The sequence below is a fragment of the Lycorma delicatula genome, chromosome 13, assembly GCF_047948215.1.
Source record: "Lycorma delicatula isolate Av1 chromosome 13, ASM4794821v1, whole genome shotgun sequence".
NCBI classification, from domain to species: Eukaryota; Metazoa; Arthropoda; class Insecta; order Hemiptera; family Fulgoridae; genus Lycorma; species Lycorma delicatula.
In genome coordinates this window covers 17,109,589-17,132,081 of record NC_134467.1, presented here as the reverse complement: position 1 = coordinate 17,132,081, position 22,493 = coordinate 17,109,589, and the positions used below count along the sequence as shown (strand labels likewise).

Sequence of the window (22,493 nt, the reverse complement as noted above, 5' to 3'; positions counted from 1 at the left end):
AGATGCAGTGAGAATCATTTAATAAAAAACTGCAAGTATAAACAGCCTGTTAGGTGTATAAACTGTTCCTTTTATAATGGAAAATATGGTCTTAACAGAAACACAGATCACATAACCGATACAGCCAAATGTGAGTATCTACAGTATACAATACATAAGAAAATAAAATTAACTGATTATCCTAGCAAGCCAAAAATTCCTGGGATACAATGGAAAAATACCTGAAGAAACAAACATACGAGAGGTTAAATTACCGACAGTAAATAAAGATAATAAGGAACATTAATGAATCAAGTAATTGATGATGGTAAACCAATATTAAGTATCTGGTGCATACAGATGCCATGATATCACTAAAATCAATTTTATAGATATAATGAATGAATACTTAAAACTAAACAAACATACCAATAATCATTGCATAGTAGGTGATTTTAACATTGATATCATGGAAGATAATCCTATAGTAAATGATGGTGTTAATAACATTTCTTGAAAGTACTTATCTTCCCTGTTTTAAGGGAATTACAAGACCAAATACTTGTAACTTGTCAAGTGGATCATGCATTGATAATCTTTATCAAAACCAACAAAGAGGGTGTCAAAGCATGTAAGTACATGAATTCTTTCACAGACCATTTGTCACTGTTTCTAAGTTTCCAAACTGAAAAATCGCAAACAAAAAAGATGTATAGTTATTCACACACAAACTATAATAAGCTAGCAATGGAATGTGGCAAAATGAACTGGAACTTTATAAATGAGCAGCGTGATCCAGATACAGCAACAAATATATTAATAGATACAATTCAACACGCATTTGAAAAAGCAACAATAGTAACTGTTGTGAAGAAAAGTAGACAAGGATCTAAATGGATTACCAGAGGAATTATAAAGTCCTGTGAAATAAAAGAAAAATTATATAAGCGCTGGAAAAACGATATCCACGAGACCTTGAAAGAAGAATACAAGAAGTATGTAAAAAACCTGAATAAAGTTATATTTAAGACAAGCAAGAATATGAAAAAATCAATTCCAAAGAGAGATCACAAACAGTAAAAAATTGTGGCAGCTAGTAAACATGAAAATCAATAGGAAAGATAAACCTCCGGAATACTTAATCAATGAAGATGGAGAAAAATTAGATAACATACAAGATATATTTTTCAGAAGTATTGGACCAAAACTAGCTAAAACAAATAGAAAAAACAGATAGTGAACATAGAAGGAGAACTGAAACAAACAACAATTCCATCTTTATAAATCCTACTAGCTTCAATGAAATATTTACCATAGTACACAGTATGAAAGAAAAGGCTGGTGTAGTGGATGGAATAAGTATTAGTTTTAAAACATATAATAACATACATTAGTACATATCTTTAATCTTTCAATTGAACAGTCAATATGGCTACTAGTGCTTAAAAGAACAGAAGTCGTACCGATTTACAAGTCAGGTAATAAAAATCTACCTACAAACTACAGACCAATTTCGCTGATTTCAAATAACGTGAAAATTTTCGAAAAAGTTATACATGCCGGACTTTCAAAATTTTTCAAGAAGCATAATATAATCTCAGATAATCAATTTGGGTTTATCGAAGGTAAGGGTACAAGTCATGTATTAGCATGCATAACAAAATACATCTGCAGTAACATTGATGCTTCCATACCAACATTTCTTGACTTGTCAAAGTCGTTGACCAATTCAATACAAACAATTAACCAATTCATTAAACAATTTGACCAATTCATTGTCAAACGGTTAACCATTCAATACTTCTAGATAAACTTGAGTCTTGTGGAATCAGAGGTGAAGCATTAAAACTATTGAATGATTACTTATCAAATAGAAGTCAAGTAGTAAAGATCATGGACTGCAAAAGGGGTGAATTATCAATAACAACTGGAGTACCGCAAGGAACTATCCTGCGACCACTACTATTTCTAGTTTATATAAATGATGTATTAAAAATCATTCCAGACAATAACATTATATCCTACGCGTATGACACGTGGTTACTAGTATACGGGTCCAAGCTGGATTCAAGCCCAAACAAACATGAATAACTACATATAAAAAATAAGTAAGTGGCTATCAACCAACAAGCTTTCTTTAAATATAAAAAAGACTGTTTGTATAGCTTTTGAAGGGCATTGTGACAGTGTTCCTGATGTCATTAATGTGCGAATTAAAGAACAATCTATTGACAGAGTCTATAAAACCAAATACTTGGGAATAATAATAATTGATAGTAGATTAAAATGGGAACATCATGTTCAAAATCTGAAGTGCAGAGTCAGTTCAAAATCTGAAGTGCAGAGTCAGATATTTGCTGTTTATTTTTAAGAAAATAAGTTATTTGATGGATACCAAACAATTAATAGAGATCTACTATGCTTTATTCCATAGTATTGCTACATATGGCATCATAGCATGGGGAGGCGCTTATAGTAATGTGATTAATCCATTGATCTCATTACAGAAGAGAATGTTTAAAATTATTTCTAAAGACAATAATCAAAGCACAATAGTGCCTTTATTGAATCAGTTATTCACAATTACAATGATTTAAGAAATAAATTTCTACAATCAAATAGTAAAACGAGAAATAAAAGCATAACAATTCCAAGAATCAATAAGACTTTATCTACAAGAAATAACGAGTACATTGCTGTGAAATATTTCAACCAACTGCCTATTGAGCTGAAAAATATCAACTCGTCAGTAAAAAGTATTAAAACGAAAGTGATAAAGTAGATAAGGACAAACAACATAATAAATTTATAATTTGAGTGTTATGAATATGAAAATTGTAAAATTGTTACATTTGTAATTAATTATATACACATATTTAAATGAATTATGGGTGATAAAGGGGAAAAGTTGAATTTAATAATAAGATTACTTTAACTAATGATTGTTATTTAACTATAAGATAACCAGAACTATGTACAGGTAACTCAGATTACCTCTATAGGCTGAGAGTTTGTTTTGTATATCTTTGTATACTTAAACTTAACTCTATGTATTTACTAGTTAAATAAATAAATAAAATTCAGATTGACAATTTTTTTTTCAAACATCAGTAATGCTATGAACATTCCTGATTTTATTCATTTCTAAACAACGTTAATGATTAACTTCATTTATTGAACCAATGAAATTGGGTTTTCTTTATGTGTAATAACAACTGTTTAATAATAATAATTTAATAATAATTTCTGATCACTGAATGAAAATTGATATGGAAGTATAATATTTATTTTCATAAAAACTAATAATTATTTTAAAAAAAGTATCTTTAAGCTGGGAATTGTAATAACCTTCCCCAAAAAATTTAATTATGAATTAAAAAAATAAATAACTGGCAAGAAATCTTAATTAAAAAAAAGAAAAAGAAAAAATATTATTGACAAAATTAATCTTATTTATTTTATTGGATTTATTAATAATAATTCATTTGCAGTATTCGTACAATTTTGGATATACTAAATAAAAAAAATTTATCAAACATTGGACTAAATATATTCTACTGAAAAATTAATCTCTTTCTTTGATAAAACTAAGTTTGCTATTTAAGATTTCATTTTTATGATAGTACTGCGGTATAGCTATGTTTTTTCAAGTTCTTTGGATCTGATTAGAAAAAATGAAATTTCATAATGTTCTTGTCAGTTTTCCCAGATTGATCCTTCCATGTAAAATATTAGAGTAGTAATTATTTTACTGTTACAGAATAGCATACCTGACAAAAATCTATATAATGTATAATAACGTTTGATCTGAATAAAAAATTTTGAAAAGAAAAAAAAACATTAATATATTATTATGGCGAGTCATATGTTTTTTTTATACAGGGCTTTTAATATATTACTTACCACACCCAACCATTTTTCTTGTTTGCTTTACTAGTTCATGTACATTCTAAAAAAATTCATCTCTAAGTTAAGATGTTTTTTAAAAATACTCATAATTACAATAAAACTAATGTGATAGCAAAATAATAAAGTTAAAAAATAAATCAACGAACTTATTCATTCAATTTTATAAAAATTAAATCGTCTTTATTATCCTTTAAATATTTTTATAAAATTTCCTTTTTTTTTCTTGAATTTTCATTCATCTAAATAATGTATTAAATCAGCATAAACTAATTTGTAATTTAGAAATAATTTTATAATAAAATATGTATATGTTAAAAAAATTAAGTACAATTTAATGCATCCAAGTTATATTTATTCAAAATTTATACATCAAATTAAATATCGATTGAAAAAATAAAGTTTGTTAGAAAAAGTTTATAATACTTGGAAGAAAAAAATTACCTAGTAATTACATGAACAAATTAAGAAATACAAAAAATTATTGATTAAATTTTTTTTGTTAATTTGAAAATAATATAAAAACTTTTTTAAACATTTCTTTTAATTTTTAAAACAAAATTTCAATTATAATGAAGAAAATAAATAACATGTTTAATTCAGCTACAAAAAAAAGTTTTTATTTTTTACTAATTAAATGCCTAAATTTGTAATTAAATACAATTAATAAAGACAAAAAATAAAAAAATGTGTAAATCAAATAGGTATAAAATTATTAATATGGAATGAAACAGACTAATTTTCTTCTGTTATGGAAGAATAAATTTCAGAAATCTTTTTGTAATAATTACATTTCCAGCCCATATGTAATTGGGCTGGAATTAGTCACAAGCAAGTCACTTGTTGTACCTTCGTACTTATATTTTAACAGATTGGCATACCGAGATAAATTTAACTGTTATGTAAGAGTATAATGAATTCTGCTTTGCACATTAGAGTTACCTTCCATAGAATATTACCATTTGACTTTAGTGTAGTTTAATCTTTTTGAAAAATGTTTTCTTAAAAAACCAAAGCAAGTATGATACAGAAAACCAAAGCATGTCTGTATCATACATGCTTTTGTTTTTAAGAAAACGTTTTTCAAAAAGATACGATTTTAAGAAAATCTTTTTTTTCAAATTACAGTAAGTTTTTAAACAACGTAAACAACAATTTTACTTGTGTCATTAAATCAGAAAGTACAATACAAAAAGGAAAAATAAACTTGAATTGTTATGAAGATAGTGTCCAGCAATTACAACATCAAGATTTGAATACAAATTTTTTCTGTAGACAGATAGATGATCAAAAAAGAAAACTGACGATGTATTTTTTATCTTATGTTAGATATTTGTTTAACCAAGTGTGCAATGGAAAAAAAAAAAAATGGGACAAATTTTTTTCTTATTGATCTTGTTTAGATTAAAATTAATAATTTTATTGGTTTTTTAGATATTAAATTTCAAATGTAGAAATAAAAAGTAAATATACTTATACTAATTAACAAATAATAGTATTTATACTAAGTACTTAATTATCATTCTTAAAACGATAAATAATAAAATCTAACAATAACAAATAAAGGCAAAAGGGGGGACGACAACTATACATATATGACAAGAAAATATTACAAATCTATAATAATTACACATATGATGTTATTGCAGCCAATAAGTTGCTGTATAATGTTTTAGAAAAGATCTTCCCGTAGCATATTTATATACACACGTAAATAATTTAGTCCCATTTTTATAAATGTTTCAAAATGTTAATTAAATTTTATAATGGTCACCAATTAAATTAAAAAAAAAAAAAAAAGTGATGGAAACTTCATTTAATAATCCTATGATGGCAACACACTATTAGTGTGAAGATCTGACTTAAGGCAAAACACCCAATAACATTTATAAATTGTAATAAAAATATACTACAAGATTACAACATACTGAATTTTATTTAAAAGGAAAAAAAAGAACATGAAATAGAAAAAAAAATTTAACATTTAGAAAAATATCTATTCTGAAGAAATCATAAAATCATATAGAAACTTTATTATATTAATGTACGGTATAAAGAATACATGTTGTATAAGCGAAAATATATCTATTTATTTTTTTATAATACAGAAGTATAGATTTTCTTTAAATACTTTTTTAATTCATAACCAATCAATCACTCAATCATCCATATATAATACATTAAAACAGAAAATCTCTATTAATGTTTAAAAAAAATCCATCAAGCTAAATTACTGCACATTGATTACTATATATAATTAATAATTAAAAAAAATCTTGTTAACTTTCATTACTAGACTAGTTGTAGCAGTGACAGTAAATTTAATTAAATAAATATATATATATATATATGTATATATTTATTTATACATTATATAAATATCAAATCATTCATGCTTTTTTTTTTTAATATTTACTTAAAACGTCATGATATATATATATATAATATATATATATATATATATATACAAAAAAAGAAAAAAGAAAAACAACTAACAAAAAAACAAACAACGAATAATTTAAAAAAAATGTTTTTAAGAACATTTATTAAATATTATTTATATGGATGGATGCAAATCGATGGATGTTTTTTGTTTTGTTTTCTCTCTCTCATTCGTTTGATAACACGTAAATTATTATATATTTTTTTTAATGATCTTTCAACAATTTATATTTACAAAGCGTCACGATGCCATACCCATTTTTTATTCGTGTGATCAAATCTGTGAGCCAGCCATTGTTGTTGTAATAATTGATACCTTCCAGGGCTCAAGAATAATGGCTTTCCTCTCCTAAAACAAAAAAAGAACATTTTATTAATAAACAGCATTTTCTGTTGCTGAAAGTGAAAGAATTCTTATAATTATGTGCTGCATTAAATTCTAAAAGAACAATCATCAGTACATGTTACTAGTTACACTGCTTTTAATATTTTTAATTTCATTTCTTTTCTTTTAAATTAAACTATTTATACGATACCTTAAAAAAAAGTGTTGGGTAAAGTTAACAAAAAACACACGGCTAGTATTTGCCAAAAGAAATTGGACTTTATTGAAAGTGTAACAAATGAACTTATGTTATAATCATAACCTTAAAACATAAAAGGAAATTAAGAAATTAACATAACTTAATAATACTTAACATATCAACTGAATCAACAAATGAATAATGATGTTAAATGCAAAAATACATGAATAAACATTTTTTAAATACACAATGTAACAGAGCCTGAAAATAAGAGAACAGAAAACACCTTAATTTCAAATTAGATACTTAAAACATAACATCAATAGAAAGTGGAACTGGAAAACAGTTGCACTACTAACATATACTGTACTATGAAGATTAGCAATGAACAGATTTCATTTGCTTAGAAAACATTAATTACAATAATTACAATATGATCACATTAAAATAAGTAATAATATAAATGGAGTTTATTTTGATAGATAAGCATTCTTGAAAATACAAAAATCACAAAGTCCTAAAACATACCAGCACATTAGGAGTAATTTGCTTTAGGTTAATTTACGAGAAGTAAGATGAATACAGTGCATAAGTAGCAAAGAATTAATCTTGGCGATCAACAAGTTGCAGAAATAAATTATAGAGTTAATTACAATAACAAATCGTAATAATTCAACATGTAAAATAAGGTAAGCCACCTGTCATGATTGCATTTAAGTGAATAAATGGTTTTCTTTTAGCTAAACTTGAAATCGTAAGGCATGAGGTATGATGAACTGAATGTTCCACAAATTTCAATGATAAAGTCACTGTTTAACGTAATAATGAAAATTGAACTTGCCTGTAGCACACAAATAATATCAAGAGACGAACTCGTGAATGCAGATACATGAATACATACAGTAATCCTGGGCGTAGTCCGCACTGGTGAATCAGGAATACAGAGGTGTGATGTGGTTTAGTGGTAGAATAATGCGTAGAATCTCAGATGTGTAGTGACGAGTTTGGAGATTCTGCTTGGATGAGAATATTATCGCCAAGTTTGTAGGAGAATATGGCTATAGGCGACTGTACTGGTGAAATGTTGGATCTACTCTGCCGAAAAGATGGCGTGAAAGAAAAAGGGGGAAACCAGATCCAGGTAGTGGACAGGAGAGAGTGTGTGTAAAAAAACAAGAGATGTGTGCATGTATTAGTATGGGAACGAATGAATAACGGGTGTATGAAAAGGGTAGTCAAAAATAATTCGATAGAAGAATGGATGCGGTCACTAAGGATGACGGAGGGAGTGTCGAACACGAGAACAAATAATAAAACAGGTATAAATGACAAGCCCAAAAATACGAAACAAAGTGAAATTTAACATTCCTGTAACAAAACAACAGGACCCAACTCTAGCTTGGAATTCATTGAAAATAACGGAAACTTTACGCTAAACGGCGTAAACAAAAAGAAATTACAATTTTTGCAATATTATGTTAGATACTATAAGTAACTGTAATAGGTGACCTGACACAACACTCAAATGCGGTATACATTTTAAAGAATAATAAACATCCCAAGTTATGCTTATTAAGGAGAACGAAGGGTGAAATAGTTTCCTGCTGTATATCAGTACACCGATCTTCCAAATTGCAGTTAATGTTAAGGTTTCGTTCAGTTCATCATAAGAAATTAATTTCAGAGAAAGGAATTCTGATTAATGTCACTTGTACTTTGAACCGTTTTACATATGTCATACTCTTAAAAAAGAGGGCGACCATTATTATAAAATAACTAATACATTATACACTGCCATCTCCTCACAGTAGAGGAATACAATGCTTTAAATCTAACTGTATATTCCGATATGCATAAGTTACAATATCATAAAATCAAAATTATATCGGCATATAAGATCAACAAAATAGCATTAATTAAAATTTAAGTGAACTTTGTTACATTATTTAAAAATGAATATTAGTTTTTTATCTAAACTGGAGGATATTTTAAATTCAACAACAATAAAACAGATTTGTGATGATAATTTGTCAATCTGATTTTTAGAAAGATTTAGAAATTTTTTTTTCAAGAACTAATAGTTGAATATAAAAATTTGAATTTTCTGATAAGTTTTAATTCTAGTTTGGAACACGATTTAGGGCTTCGGATAAGCATTTGGATGGTGATAATATTGCATCTGTAAATAACCCTAGGCTGTCAGCATTAATAAAAATAATAACGAAAATGAGAAACAATTTAACATAGAGTTTGGTTGGTTATTTACATATAATCAGCCTGTAATAAATTATATTTTATTTTCAAGACTTATCAGATTTTTGACTATATTTCTAGCTCTTAAGAGAAAGCAGAAAGAACTAGTTATGAACTCTTTGGTAAAGACCTTCAATGTGTCTGAATCAGAGCAACTAACATCAATATTCCCAGTTGTTTATGCAATTATGTTTTCCATTGTGTGCCGAAATAATACTCTTTAAAAGGTGAGCAACATACTAATTTAAATTTTTAGTAAAATTGAACAAAATATCAATGGAATATTCCCAATTTCTTACTGATGCCTTGTGTATGTGTATTTGACTGGCACAAAATATTCAGTGAATGAGATAAGAATGTGGAAGACGATGAATGTCTCATATATAGAAGCCACAATTCAACTGATCAAAACTAGAAAACCACAAAGATTTTTCGGTGTATAATTATCTTTCGTTCAGCCAATCCTAAATTAAAGTAAACAGAAAACACACTAAACAAATATAATTTCACTCTCGATATCACATTTTTTTAAATTTTTTGTGACTCCTTGAGTTGTAACAAATAAAAAAAAGTGAAAAAGTGATTATTAGTACAATCACCATACTTTGCTCTAGTTATAATAGTCACTGTATCATAAACTCCTGTAAACATAATAATTTGAAATGAAGAGTGATTACAGAAAGTGTGGAAGTAACAGTAAAAGGTATCTTACTACCAGATCAAATTTGCATTTTTACTTGTATAGTTTTAAAAATGCTGCCTCGCTGATAATTAGGTTTAAAATAATTATTGTTCAATGCGTTTTTATATATATATATATATATATTTTAATATTTTCCAAAACGTAAGTATATATATATATATATATATATATATATATATATATATATATATATAAAATGCATATTTAATTTAATATTTATATATAAGTAAGTGTATTTGTATAATTTTTACAACATACTGGGTAGTTTTATGAAAGAAATCTCTTATCTAATTAAACAAATAGAAAAGTTTTCTACTTACTTGAGTTCCCTATCTTCTTCCCCGAAGTTATCCAAATACACAGAACCCCAAAGGCACGCTCTTTTACCTCTAATAACAATCACATATGAAGATGTAACAACAAGATACATAGCAGTACCAGCACCACAATCAACTGAATGCTAAAACAAAAAAAAAAAAAAAAAAATAATGTTAATACTTTACTTAATTTAGTCAACTTATTTTTATTAAAAGTCACAAAACAAACAGAGGGCATCTAAATAGTACAAAGGGCAAAGTTTATAAATATTAATTTAAGTTTATCAAAATAATTTTTTATTTTTAATCATTTAAATTTATTACATTCTGGCAGTTAATGTCATCTGCTCTCCAACCTAAAAACATTTTACAGATATCCTTTGTTTTGCTATACCATATCTAGGGTTGATGGTGATCTGAAGAGAGGAGGAGAGTGTGATAATGTCCATTTAACTCTACGGGGTGGACCCACTGGGTTGGTCTAGTGGTAAATGCGTCTATCCAAATCAGCTGATTTGGAAGTTGGGAGTTGCAGTGTTCGAGTCCTAGTAAATAAAGGCCGTTACTTTTATACGGATTTGAATACTAGATCGTGAATACCGGTGTTGTTTGGTGGTTGGGTTTCAATTAATCACACATCTCAGGAATGGTCGAACTGAGACTGTACAAGACTACACTTTATTTACACTCATACATATCATTCTCTGAAGTAATACCCAAATGGTAATTCCCGGAGGCTAAACAGGAAAAAAGAAAGAACTCTATGGGGTGGGTGGGAAGTCCCTTTATGTTAGTTATAAAATTAAGATAGTGCAGGTTACCTTCTACAGAACCTGTATGGGTTCATTCCAGCATATTCAAAACACAACTACACAGGCATCTCAATCTACGGTTTTTCATCCAAAACAGGATATCAAGGTGATCATTTCAAATACTGACTGAACAGCGTCTTGGAGTTGTTGATGTATTTGCATTTTTGGATCACTTATTTTACAAAACCCCACAGTGCATTATTAGGGATCCGTGAGGTCAGGGCTTCTTGCTGGTCAAGGTAATGAAGCCGGTAACTCTTCTGACCCATGTTCGATCCAGTGATTCGGAAAAACTGTTTCACAAATTTTCACAACGATTCTTACAGGATTGTGTTTCAAGCTAGATTACACAAGATCTAGGCTAAACAAATATCAAAAAAGGTGATTATATGAAATTACATTAACAATCAAGTGTTAGGTACCAATTTATATACAGCTGCATTTAATATTTCAAACTGACAGACCAGAAATGTTTTCAATGGAAACCGTACTATGCTCATAACAAAATTTTTAAGAAACATTATAATACAAATAAACCTATAAAACTCTAAAAGGAATCAAAAAGTATTAAAAACAAAGTCAAAAGGGTTCATTCATAGATATGATTACCTTATTCTCATATTTAACTGTCTATTCTTTACTTCATTTCCTCCAGCATTAATTAATTTGGTAAAGATAACACATTTATAAATACTAAATGCTTGGATAAATTAGAATTTCTTAGTTATTAACTACTAACAGCCTATGTACTTTTGAATCTTGAAAAAGTTATAGTTTTTTAAATATCTCCAAGAGAAGATATTTATAATTCAGTAAACAAATAAATTAATTTATATAAGAGGTCTGTTCAAGAAACACAGAGACTGTTTGAATTATTCAGGTCCAGTTGGTTCCAGTCAAATCCGCTTGACATTACCATGTTCGTACAGATCAGCTGAGATTACAACGCAGTTTTTTGATTGCATATATCATTATTGGTTGCTTAGCTATGTGGTTGTTTGTGAAGTGTTTTTTCGTTTGGCGGATTTTAAAATGAGTGACTTGAACGAGCAAAGAGTTGCTGTGAAATTTTGTGTTAAACTCGGAAAATTTTAGAGTGAAACTTTTAATATGCTCAAGATGTTGCTATGAAGCGTGCGACATGTTTTAAGTGGCATGGACATTTTAAAGATGGTCGTCAGTCGATTGTAGTCGATGGTCGTAAGATGATGAGCATCCTGGACGTCCTTCCACGTTAACTGACGACTCACACGTAGACAAAATCAATACTCTGGTTCGGGCAAATCAATGTCTGACCAACAGAGAGCTTGCTGAAGAGTGTGAGATATCAGCTGGATCATGTTACGAGATTTCGAGATCATTTTATTAAGAGAGTGGTGACTGGTTTTTTCATAACTATAACGCTCCAGCCCATTCAGCCCTCAGAACTCATGAGTTTTTGGCCAAACACTCGATCACTGTTCTTCCCTACCCACCCTACTAACCTGACCTTGCTCCTTGTGATTTCTTCTTGTTCCCAAAACTCAAAACACCTTTGAAAGGAAGACGATTTCAAACGATTCCCGAGACTGAGGCAAATGCAACGAAGGAACTGAAGAACATCACAAAAGAAGCGTTCCAGGACTGTTTTCAAAATAGGAAACACTGTTGGAATAAGTGTGTGCATCGGGAAGGAGAGTACTTTGAAGGGGACCCAGATAGGTAACTTCAAAATAAAGTACATTTTGTTTTATGACGTTAGTCTACGTATTTTTTTGAACAGACCTCATATATATATATATAAGTACATAAATAATGGAAAATTTTATTTACCTGCACAGCTTCACAGACGTTAGACTGCTTACAACAATTTTCCTTTAGACAGACAAGTGCACCACACAAAAGACAAATACTAGTTTCCCGTGGCACACTGTGACACTGTAAACACTGCCTTCTGTGGTAGTACTAGAAATAATAAAATATCAAATTAAAAAAATTGTTTAATAAGTACACAATAATATATTATTATACAAATCATATCAGAAGTCAATACAAGATTAATAAAAGACAACAAAAAAATTTCCCAAAAATTTAGACGATCAAGAGAAATTGAAGTCGATTCTTAATCAGATCAAAATGTGTCAAATATATAAAATTTATTTATGCATTAAAAAAATTAAACTGGTTAATTTCTAGTTAAATATAAAAAATAATAAATACTTGAATTAATATTTAAGCAAGTACATGAAGTTACAAAATAAATAAATGTTTAAAAGGGATTAATAAGATTTATTTACGTACATATTATTTTTAAGACAGTAAAAAATATAGAAAAATGTGGTTTTTTTTTTTAAATCACTGAAGCGTTTCAGTTTTAGAATTACCTTAAAACTAGATGACAAAATAAATATTATTTCTGAAAAATAATTTTTTTAACTAATTGGTTGGAAGTACTTTTTGAAGTTGGTATTTAATTTATTATAAATGGCAGCAAAAGCATAAGGCATTTAAAAAAAAAATTCTGCAATTTGGTTTGAGAAAGGTGATACTGTTACATTTTAGAAATAATAATAATTATTTTTAACAAAGGAAGTATATTCATAAATGTAAATGCTTGGATAAGTTAGAATAAGATTATAAAATAAAAACTTTATATATATATATATATATTACCTGAAATATTCTATCATATACTTGTGGTAATGTTAACAATCTTGGTTGGTGCCATATAACATGTTGTTCAGATAAGAAACTACGTGCAACAGGTTGGCTACGATGTATGAATTCACCAAGATGTCTTGTCCATTCGTGAAAATGTGTACCATTAGAAGTTGGCCATGATAACGCAACCGCAGCATTAAATCGTTCCCAATCCATACCTTCTGTTACTAATTCTAAATAATAGACGAGTCTAACAAATTCAGATTCTTCTGAATCAATCTCTGGTAGAGGTTGTTCATATAAATGATGACGTAAAAGAGCTGCTATGCGTAAGAATGGCAGGCATAACTGCTGTATCTGTAAATAAAATTAAAAAAAAATAATTGGTAAGCTTGATAAAATTCAGTAAGAACATACTTAGCTGATATTCAAAGTATGTATATTTTAACGTTTTCTACTATTTTTACTACACAGAGTAAAGGGCATAATGGGTTATCCATATTTTAACACTGTGAGAACTGAACACAACACAATATCACAGTGATGATAAAGATTAGAAAGCTAAAGTCTAGAAACTCAGTTAGTTTTTTTTTCTATCTTATAACTATGTATACATACATGAGGGTTATCTGAAAGGGTTGTTTGAGCCTAACATAGAAAGACGTATTTTTTCTGTCAAATATAGTTTTATTTTTCAACAAGTCTCCTTTCAAGTCAACACACTTTTTCCAGCAATGTTCCAACCTCTTTAACCCTTCCAAATAATAGATTGTGTCTTTCTCTGCAAAATAGAACTTTACATATGCGATAATCTCATTTAATGAAAATCTCTTCCCTCCCAAGCAAAACTTTAAGGTTAGCAAACAATCACTTGGGGCCAGAGCTGGTGAATACATGAGTGGTCAACCAATTGAAAGTGAAATTTGTGAATTTTAGCCATGTCGAAGTGTGAGCATACGCATTGTCCTGTTGGAAAAACACTTTCTTCTAAATGTGGTTGTTTTTTTGCAATTTCTGCCTTCACCTTGTCAAGGAATGATGTATAATACTATCCTATTATTGTTTTACCTTTTTGGAGATAATTGATAAAATTCTGTTACTATCCCAAAAAACAGTCGCAATCACCTTCCCGGCCGATGGAACCGTCTTCACCTTTTTCGGAGCAGGTTCACCCTTTGCAGGAGTGTAGTGATGGATCCATGTTTCATCTAGTTATGAACAGATGCAAAAAAATCTGACTCGTTTTGCTTAAACTGCTCAACCAGGGCCTTGGAAATGTTCATTTGAATGTGTTTTTGGTCCAAAGTGAGCAAATGTGGCACCCGATGCAAGGATAGCTTAATCATTTCCAATTCTGCAGTTAATATACGACAAACATGTTCTTTTGATATGTCCATAGTCTCTGCTATCTCTCTTAACCTTAATTCGTCGATCGTGCAGTACCATTTGGTGAACTTTTCCGATAATATCGGTGGCGGTTGTAGTTTTTGGCCGTCCTGAATGCTCATCATCAACAAGCTGGTATGACCATGTTTAATTCCATCTTTTCACGATGGCAAATGATGGGACAGAGTCCCCGTAAACAGCGTCCAACTCGGTTTTAATTTGTGTAAGCGTATTGCCTTTCAAATGCAAGTATTTAATTATGGCACAATACTCAATTTTTTCCATTTTCACAAAAACACTCACATGACTTACTCAAACGATTATCAAACAACTGAGTATCCATAATGGCTGAAATTTTAGTGAGTGCCTTTCAATTCATGTGCGAATACATTCCCTAACTTTTGTTGATGAGTGCTGCCATCTTCATGTTGAGGCTCAAAAATTTTCAGACAACCCTCGTATATAAAATTCATCAAAATGTTGATCACTGTGCTAATTAAATATTAAATGAAACTTAAACCACCAATACACAGTAGATGCACATAAGCTAAATTTACCAAATCAATACAAAGAATTGATTTTTGCAAGATCCTTCATCTTCAGTTGGTATTTAAGTCTATAAATACATTAAAATCAATTATTCTTAAAGATTTAGAAATTCTAACAAAATTCAAGATTATAAAACGGTAACAATTTTTAAATTCTAAATTTTAAAAACAGTTGATTTTAATATAATTATAGAATTAAATATCAACTAAAGAGGCGGGATCCTGAAAAATCGATTCTTTATATTAATTTGGTAAATTTAACTTTCATCTGTTTACTGCATTTTAGTAATTTCATTTAATATTAAATATTTATATTTTTCCAAACATTACACATACTATCCGTTGTATCAATAAATTATTTTAAAAACAAATATTTAAATTCAACAGCTGTAGTATACTTGCTACAGCTCATACAGCTAACACCATGACTTTCTTGGATCAATGTTTTCATGGACTGGACAAGTGATTTCAAAGGGGTTGTGGATCCCTTGATCTCCTGATTTATCCCCTCCTGACTTTTTTTTTGTAGGGATACCTTAAGGACACTGCTTATAAAACTCATCCTCACACCATTCCTGAATCGCAGAGCAAAATTGAATGATGCATCTCTGCAATTCCACAACAAACATTGCAACAAGCGTTTAATTAAGAGCATGCAATACTATATTCAATTTGGTGAATTGCATATGTAGGCCACTTTCAACAATTATTCTAACTTACTAATTTTCCGATAAGGCTGCATCACTTTTTGAACACTGTATTTAGTGAACCATATATTTAAATAAGTTGCTTCACAAAGAAAGCTAAGCCTTGGTATTTTTTAGTTTTTGGTCAGCCGGAATGTCTACTTCTCAATCTTACTTTAGCAATAGCACATTTACATAGTGAAAATTAGACCAGATGCTGAAGCAAATGCATTGCTGGACTGCTGATCTCATAGGTATTGTTAACACAGTGTTAAGGTTTTTTTTTTTTTTTTTTTTTTTGTCTTCAGTCATTTGACTGGTTTGATGCAGCTCTCCAAGATTCCCTATCTAGTGCTAGTCGTTTCATTTCAGTATACCCTCTACATCCTACATCCCCAACAATTTGTTTTACATACTCCAAACGTGGCCTGCCTACACAATTTTTCCCTTCTACCTGTCCTTCCAATATTAAAGCGACTATTCCAGGATGCCTTAGTATGTGGCCTATAAGTCTGTCTCTTCTTTTAGCTATATTTTTCCAAATGCTACTTTCTTCACCTATTTGCCGCAATACCTCTTCATTTGTCACTTTATCTACCCATCTGATTTTTAACATTCTCCTATAGCACCACATTTCAAAAGCTTCTAATCTTTTTTTCTCAGATACTCCGATTGTCCAAGTTTCACTTCCATATAAAGCGACACTCCAAACATACACTTTCAAAAATCTTTTCCTGACATTTAAATTAATTTTTGATGTAAACAAATTATATTTCTTACTGAAGGCTCGTTTAGCTTGTGCTATTCGGCATTTTATATCGCTCCTGCTTCGTCCATCTTTAGTAATTTTACTTCCCAAATAACAAAATTCTTCTACCTCCATAATCTTTTCTCCTCCTATTTTCACATTCAGTGGTCCATCTTTGTTATTTCTACTACATTTCATTACTTTTGTTTTGTTCTTGTTTATTTTCATGCGATAGTTTTTGCGTAGGACTTCATCTATACCGTTCATTGTTTCTTCTAAATCCTTTTTACTCTCGGCTAGAATTACTATATCATCAGCAAATCGTAGCATCTTTATCTTTTCACCTTGTACTGTTACTCCAAATCTAAATTGTTCTTTAACATCATTAACTGCTAGTTCCATGTAAAGATTAAAAAGTAACGGCGATAGGGAACATCCTTGTCGGACTCCCTTTCTTATTAGGGCTTCTTTCTTATGTTCTTCAATTGTTATTGTTGCTGTTTGGTTCCTGTACATGTTAGCAATTGTTCTTCTATCTCTGTATTTGAACCCTAATTTTTTTAAAATGCTGAACATTTTATTCCAGTCTACGTTATCGAAAGCCTTTTCTAGGTCTATAAATGCCAAGTATGTTGGTTTGTTTTTCTTTAATCTTCCTTCTACTATTAATCTGAGGCCTAAAATTGCTTCCCTTGTCCCTATACTTTTCCTGAAACCAAATTGGTCTTCTCCTAACACTTCTTCCACTCTCCTCTCAATTCTTCTGTATAAAATTCTAGTTAAGATTTTTGATGCATGACTAGTTAAACTAATTGTTCTGTATTCTTCACATTTATCTGCCCCTGCTTTCTTTGGTATCATAACTATAACACTTTTTTTGAAGTCTGATGGAAATTCCCCATTTTCATAAATATTACACACCAGTTTGTATAATCTATCAATCGCTTCCTCACCTGCACTACGCAGTAATTCTACAGGTATTCCGTCTATTCCAGGAGCTTTTCTGCCATTTAAATCTTTTAATGCTCTCTTAAATTCAGATCTCAGTATTGTTTCTCCCATTTCATCCTCCTCAACTTCCTCTTCTTCCTCTATAACACCATTTTCTAATTCATTTCCTCCGTATAACTCTTCAATATATTCCACCCATCTATCGACTTTACCTTTCGTATTATATATTGGTGTACCATCTTTGTTTAACACATTATTAGATTTTAATTTATGTACCCCAAAATTTTCCTTAACTTTCCTGTATGCTCCGTCTATTTTACCAATGTTCATTTCTCTTTCCACTTCTGAACACTTTTCTTTAATCCACTCTTCTTTCGCCAGTTTGCACTTCCTGTTTATAGCATTTCTTAATTGCCGATAGTTCCTTTTACTTTCTTCATCACTAGCATTCTTATATTTTCTACGTTCATCCATCAGCTGCAATATATCGTCTGAAACCCAAGGTTTTCTACCAGTTCTCTTTATTCTGCCTAAGTTTGCTTCTGCTGATTTAAGAATTTCCTTTTTAACATTCTCCCATTCTTCTTCTACATTTTCTACCTTATCTTTTTTACTCAGACCTCTTACGATGTCCTCCTCAAAAATCTTCTTTACCTCCTCTTCCTCAAGCTTCTCTAAATTCCACCGATTCATCTGACATCTTTTCTTCAGGTTTTTAAACCCCAATCTACATTTCATTATCACCAAATTATGGTCGCTATCAATGTCTGCTCCAGGGTAAGTTTTGCAGTCAACGAGTTGATTTCTAAATCTTTGCTTAACCATGATATAATCTATCTGATACCTTGCAGTATCGCCTGGCTTTTTCCAAGTGTATATTCTTCTATTATGATTTTTAAATTGGGTGTTGGCAATTACTAAATTATACTTCGTGCAAAACTCTATAAGTCGGTCCCCTCTTTCATTCCTTTTGCCCAGCCCGTATTCACCCACTATATTTCCTTCCTTGCCTTCTCCAATGCTTGCATTCCAATCTCCAACTATTATTAAATTTTCATCTCCTTTTACGTGTTTAATTGCTTCATCAATCTCTTCGTATACACACTCTACCTCATCATCATCATGGGCGCTTGTAGGCATATAGACGTTAACAATCGTTGTCGGTTTAGGTTTTGATTTTATCCTTATTACAATGATTCTATCGCTATGCGTTTTGAAATACTCCACTCTCCTCCCTATCTTCTTGTTCATCATGAAACCTACTCCTGCCTGCCCACTATTTGACGCTGAGTTAATTACTCTAAAATCACCTGACCAAAAGTCGCCTTCCTCTTCCCACCGAACCTCACTAATTCCTACTATATCCACATTTGTCCTACCCATTTCCTTTTTTAAATTTTCTAGCCTACCAACCTTTTTCAAGCTTCTAACATTCCACGCTCCGACTCGTAGAATGTTATTTTTTAATTTTCTGGTGACCCCTTCCTTAGTAGTCCCCACCCGGAGATCCGAACGGGGGACTATTTTACCTCCGGAATATTTTACCAAGGAAGGCGCCTCCATTATTGTTAAGGTTTTATTTTTTAATTATTTTTTATGTATTAATTCAATAAAATTATACAATTAAAAAATATAAATCATTTGCAATTTACATGATTCTTTTCTTTTAACAGTTGGATATCACATTTCTATTCTAGTTGGGATTGGGATTCCAAGCTTTACTTAATCAGCAATTCAGTTGTTAAGGCTTATTATGCAGTCAATGAACAGAAAATAGTATCCTTGGATTAATAAGCAGAAAACCTTCTCTGTATCAGATTGTACCTAGGAGACTCTGGCTCTAAACTTGGCAACCAACATGAACCGGGTGGGGTGCCTTACACGGAAGAACTAATAAAAGAAAAAACAAACAATGGTAAGCAAATGGTAAAAAAAGCAACTAATCCGTAGAGATTTAACAGCAGGAAACAACCTCATTCAGAATAGTGACTGTTGATCCTATCTGCAATCCCTCGATTTACACATAGTATGAGAGCAGCACATAACTGATCAATAATTTTGGAATGATGAGTTTAAATGTAGGCTGTAAAAAAATGTTCTTTCTTTGAAAAATTAATAAGACACTTACGGACAGGTAGAGTTCTTAAATAAAAACCTCTACCATCCCTGAATGTGTGGCACATAGATGCATCAAAACTGAATTATAAACCGTTCAGCCAGACCCCACTCACAGTGTGATTATAACAGTTAATTAGACTTAGCTGTTGATAACTCAGTCTTGGATGCTTTATTAGGAATTTATTTAATTAATAATTGTATTTTGCTTTTATTTAAGTTTTTAAAATTAGAAATATAAAAAAAGGTGAAGTGTCTTCAATGTACTCCATGTATACACATTTATACAGAATGCTATTTATTGTTAACACTGAATTCAGTAACTGAGAGCTGTTAGAATTTGGATCTAGTTTACGTGAAATTAAATTAAAATTCTTTTTTTTTTTTACATTATGTTGTAGGCTGTGGATCAGTCAATTTATAAAGCAACAGTTACTTGATAATTTATGATCTGTAATTTATTTAATATTTCTATTTACTGAATACAAAATTTTACAAAATACAAACTAAATTTATTGTTATTATATTTGTGCCTATATACTGCTTTTACTTTACAGGCAATTACAACTCAGAATAAGGGAAAATGTTGTAATATGAACCAAAATTTTGGGTACCTGCTTATTTTTTTGTTTGCATTTTGAAATTTTAAGGTCCACAAGCCAAAAAATGCAAAGAACACTAAGCAATGATTCTAACACATATGGGTACGGAAGCATGCATGTGTGTGTACTTCCACATAAATTTCATTTATTTATTATATTTTCAATAGTCTAACCTATATTTAACCCCTTATGCAAAGTTTTGCCTCCGCACTCGCTGTATTTTATAATTTTTTTTAAATTATTAAACTGAATTATTTTCATTCGAAAGAACTTACGATTTCTAAAATAACTAGTTATATCACTATTTATTATATATATAACATTTGCTGAACATTTCACTCACTTTTAATTCAACTTCTTGTTTATCAGGTATAACATGTTCCATATCAACATCCGAATCTTCCGCGTATAAATGTGTTGGATCAAGTGTTGTTATCGTTAATGACATGGCAGCTTCTAGTGTTGATAATGGCATAGATGGTTCTCTTGAACGCCACCAACTTCTTTCACCTTCTTTCATTAAACAACTTAACTGTATGGTCACTTGAAAGTATAATAAATTATATAATAATTTAACGACTGTTGAAAAATATGCTGAAAATAGAAAATGAAACAACTTTTTAATGACTCTGTTAAAGTAAATGATAAAAACATGTAATTATAAAAAAGTTAAAAAACAAATAAGTAAACATCTATTATAATGATAAATAATGTTGATATACTTCATTTTGACTTTATAATTAGATATTAAGAATCCTGATTTCTCTTAAAATTTGGCGTGGAGTAAAACCTTCACTTAGGAAAATATATACCCCAAACAGTTCCCCTGGTACCTGGAAAGCTGACAGACAACTTTCCTACTAGCTATCAGAAAGTGACATCATTCTCATGCTACCAATCCAAAGGCAGTTCAGTGTTAAGACTGTTTGGCTTTCTGTTATAAGAGTTGCTAGTTCAAAACCAGTTTAAACAATTAAAATCTATAACCTAAGGTACAAGTCCTTAGCAGATCCAAATAAAGTTGATCATAATTTTTACTAGTAAGTATAAGGCAGTATGATGTGAATAACACCTTACGTACAGCTGATCAAGGTAGGTTTTTACCTGCCTCATACCTATACTTTCCACAGATGATTTACCTACCACTTTACCACTTAACATCTAGAAAAATAGTATTATTTCCACCTTCGTATGACAACAAAAACAACAAATTTTAGTGATCTATCATGACCACATAATCTATTATTCTTATAATTTTAAAGGAAAATATATTTAATAGCAAAAATATTGGACATTAAAAATTCAGGGTGATTTCATAGATCACGTATTGCAAGAGTGGGTTGCGCTTTTCAAATCTACAAATAAATTGAGTATTTATGTAGAAATGATTGTATTGGATAATCAATGAAAAAAAATAATTTAGCCTTTTTCTTCGTCATTTCAATTATGGCAGGTACCAATTGAATAAATTATTAGATTAATGTTTATCTTATTACATAAATTTATCCCTTATTAGATAAATTTATATTCTTCTATCTTATGGCAAAGAATTTCAGTTGCACATTCGATTACGAGCCGACTGGAGTCTATCTGTAACTAGTCTCTAGAGCTTATCACTGCAATGAATAAAGAGGACCACCACCATTATGAACAACCGACAAGCTGCGGTTGGGATAAGAATGGAACCACTTTTACATCAGTTGTCTACTACCCTGTCTTGTGGTTATAAACAGCTTGGTGGTTATAAACTAGTAAGTATTGCATAACTTTGCTAGTTATGCTGGAAATTACTTTGCACAGCTTTACATTGCAACCTTTTCAATAGGAAAGTCTTCGCAGTTTTGATCATTAGAAGTCTTATTTTTAGTTTCATAATAAATA

The 22,493-nt window shown here is 30.0% G+C and overlaps 1 protein-coding gene across 3 annotated transcripts in view; it reads right to left on the bottom strand.

Moving 5' to 3' along the window:
* Ubr3 (Ubr3 ubiquitin ligase) overlaps nucleotides 1-22,493 on the bottom strand; it is a 225,097-nt gene that overhangs the window by 8,404 nt on the left and 194,200 nt on the right. For all 3 annotated transcript variants that reach the window (XM_075381156.1, XM_075381157.1, XM_075381158.1), the window contains exons 26-30: nucleotides 20,956-21,206; nucleotides 13,589-13,933; nucleotides 12,749-12,880; nucleotides 10,128-10,267; nucleotides 6,583-6,676 (exon numbers count right to left, since the gene is read on the bottom strand). In XM_075381156.1, the coding sequence (XP_075237271.1) occupies nucleotides 6,583-6,676; nucleotides 10,128-10,267; nucleotides 12,749-12,880; nucleotides 13,589-13,933; nucleotides 20,956-21,206 (962 nt within the window). The remainder of the gene's footprint in view (nucleotides 1-6,582; nucleotides 6,677-10,127; nucleotides 10,268-12,748; nucleotides 12,881-13,588; nucleotides 13,934-20,955; nucleotides 21,207-22,493) is intronic.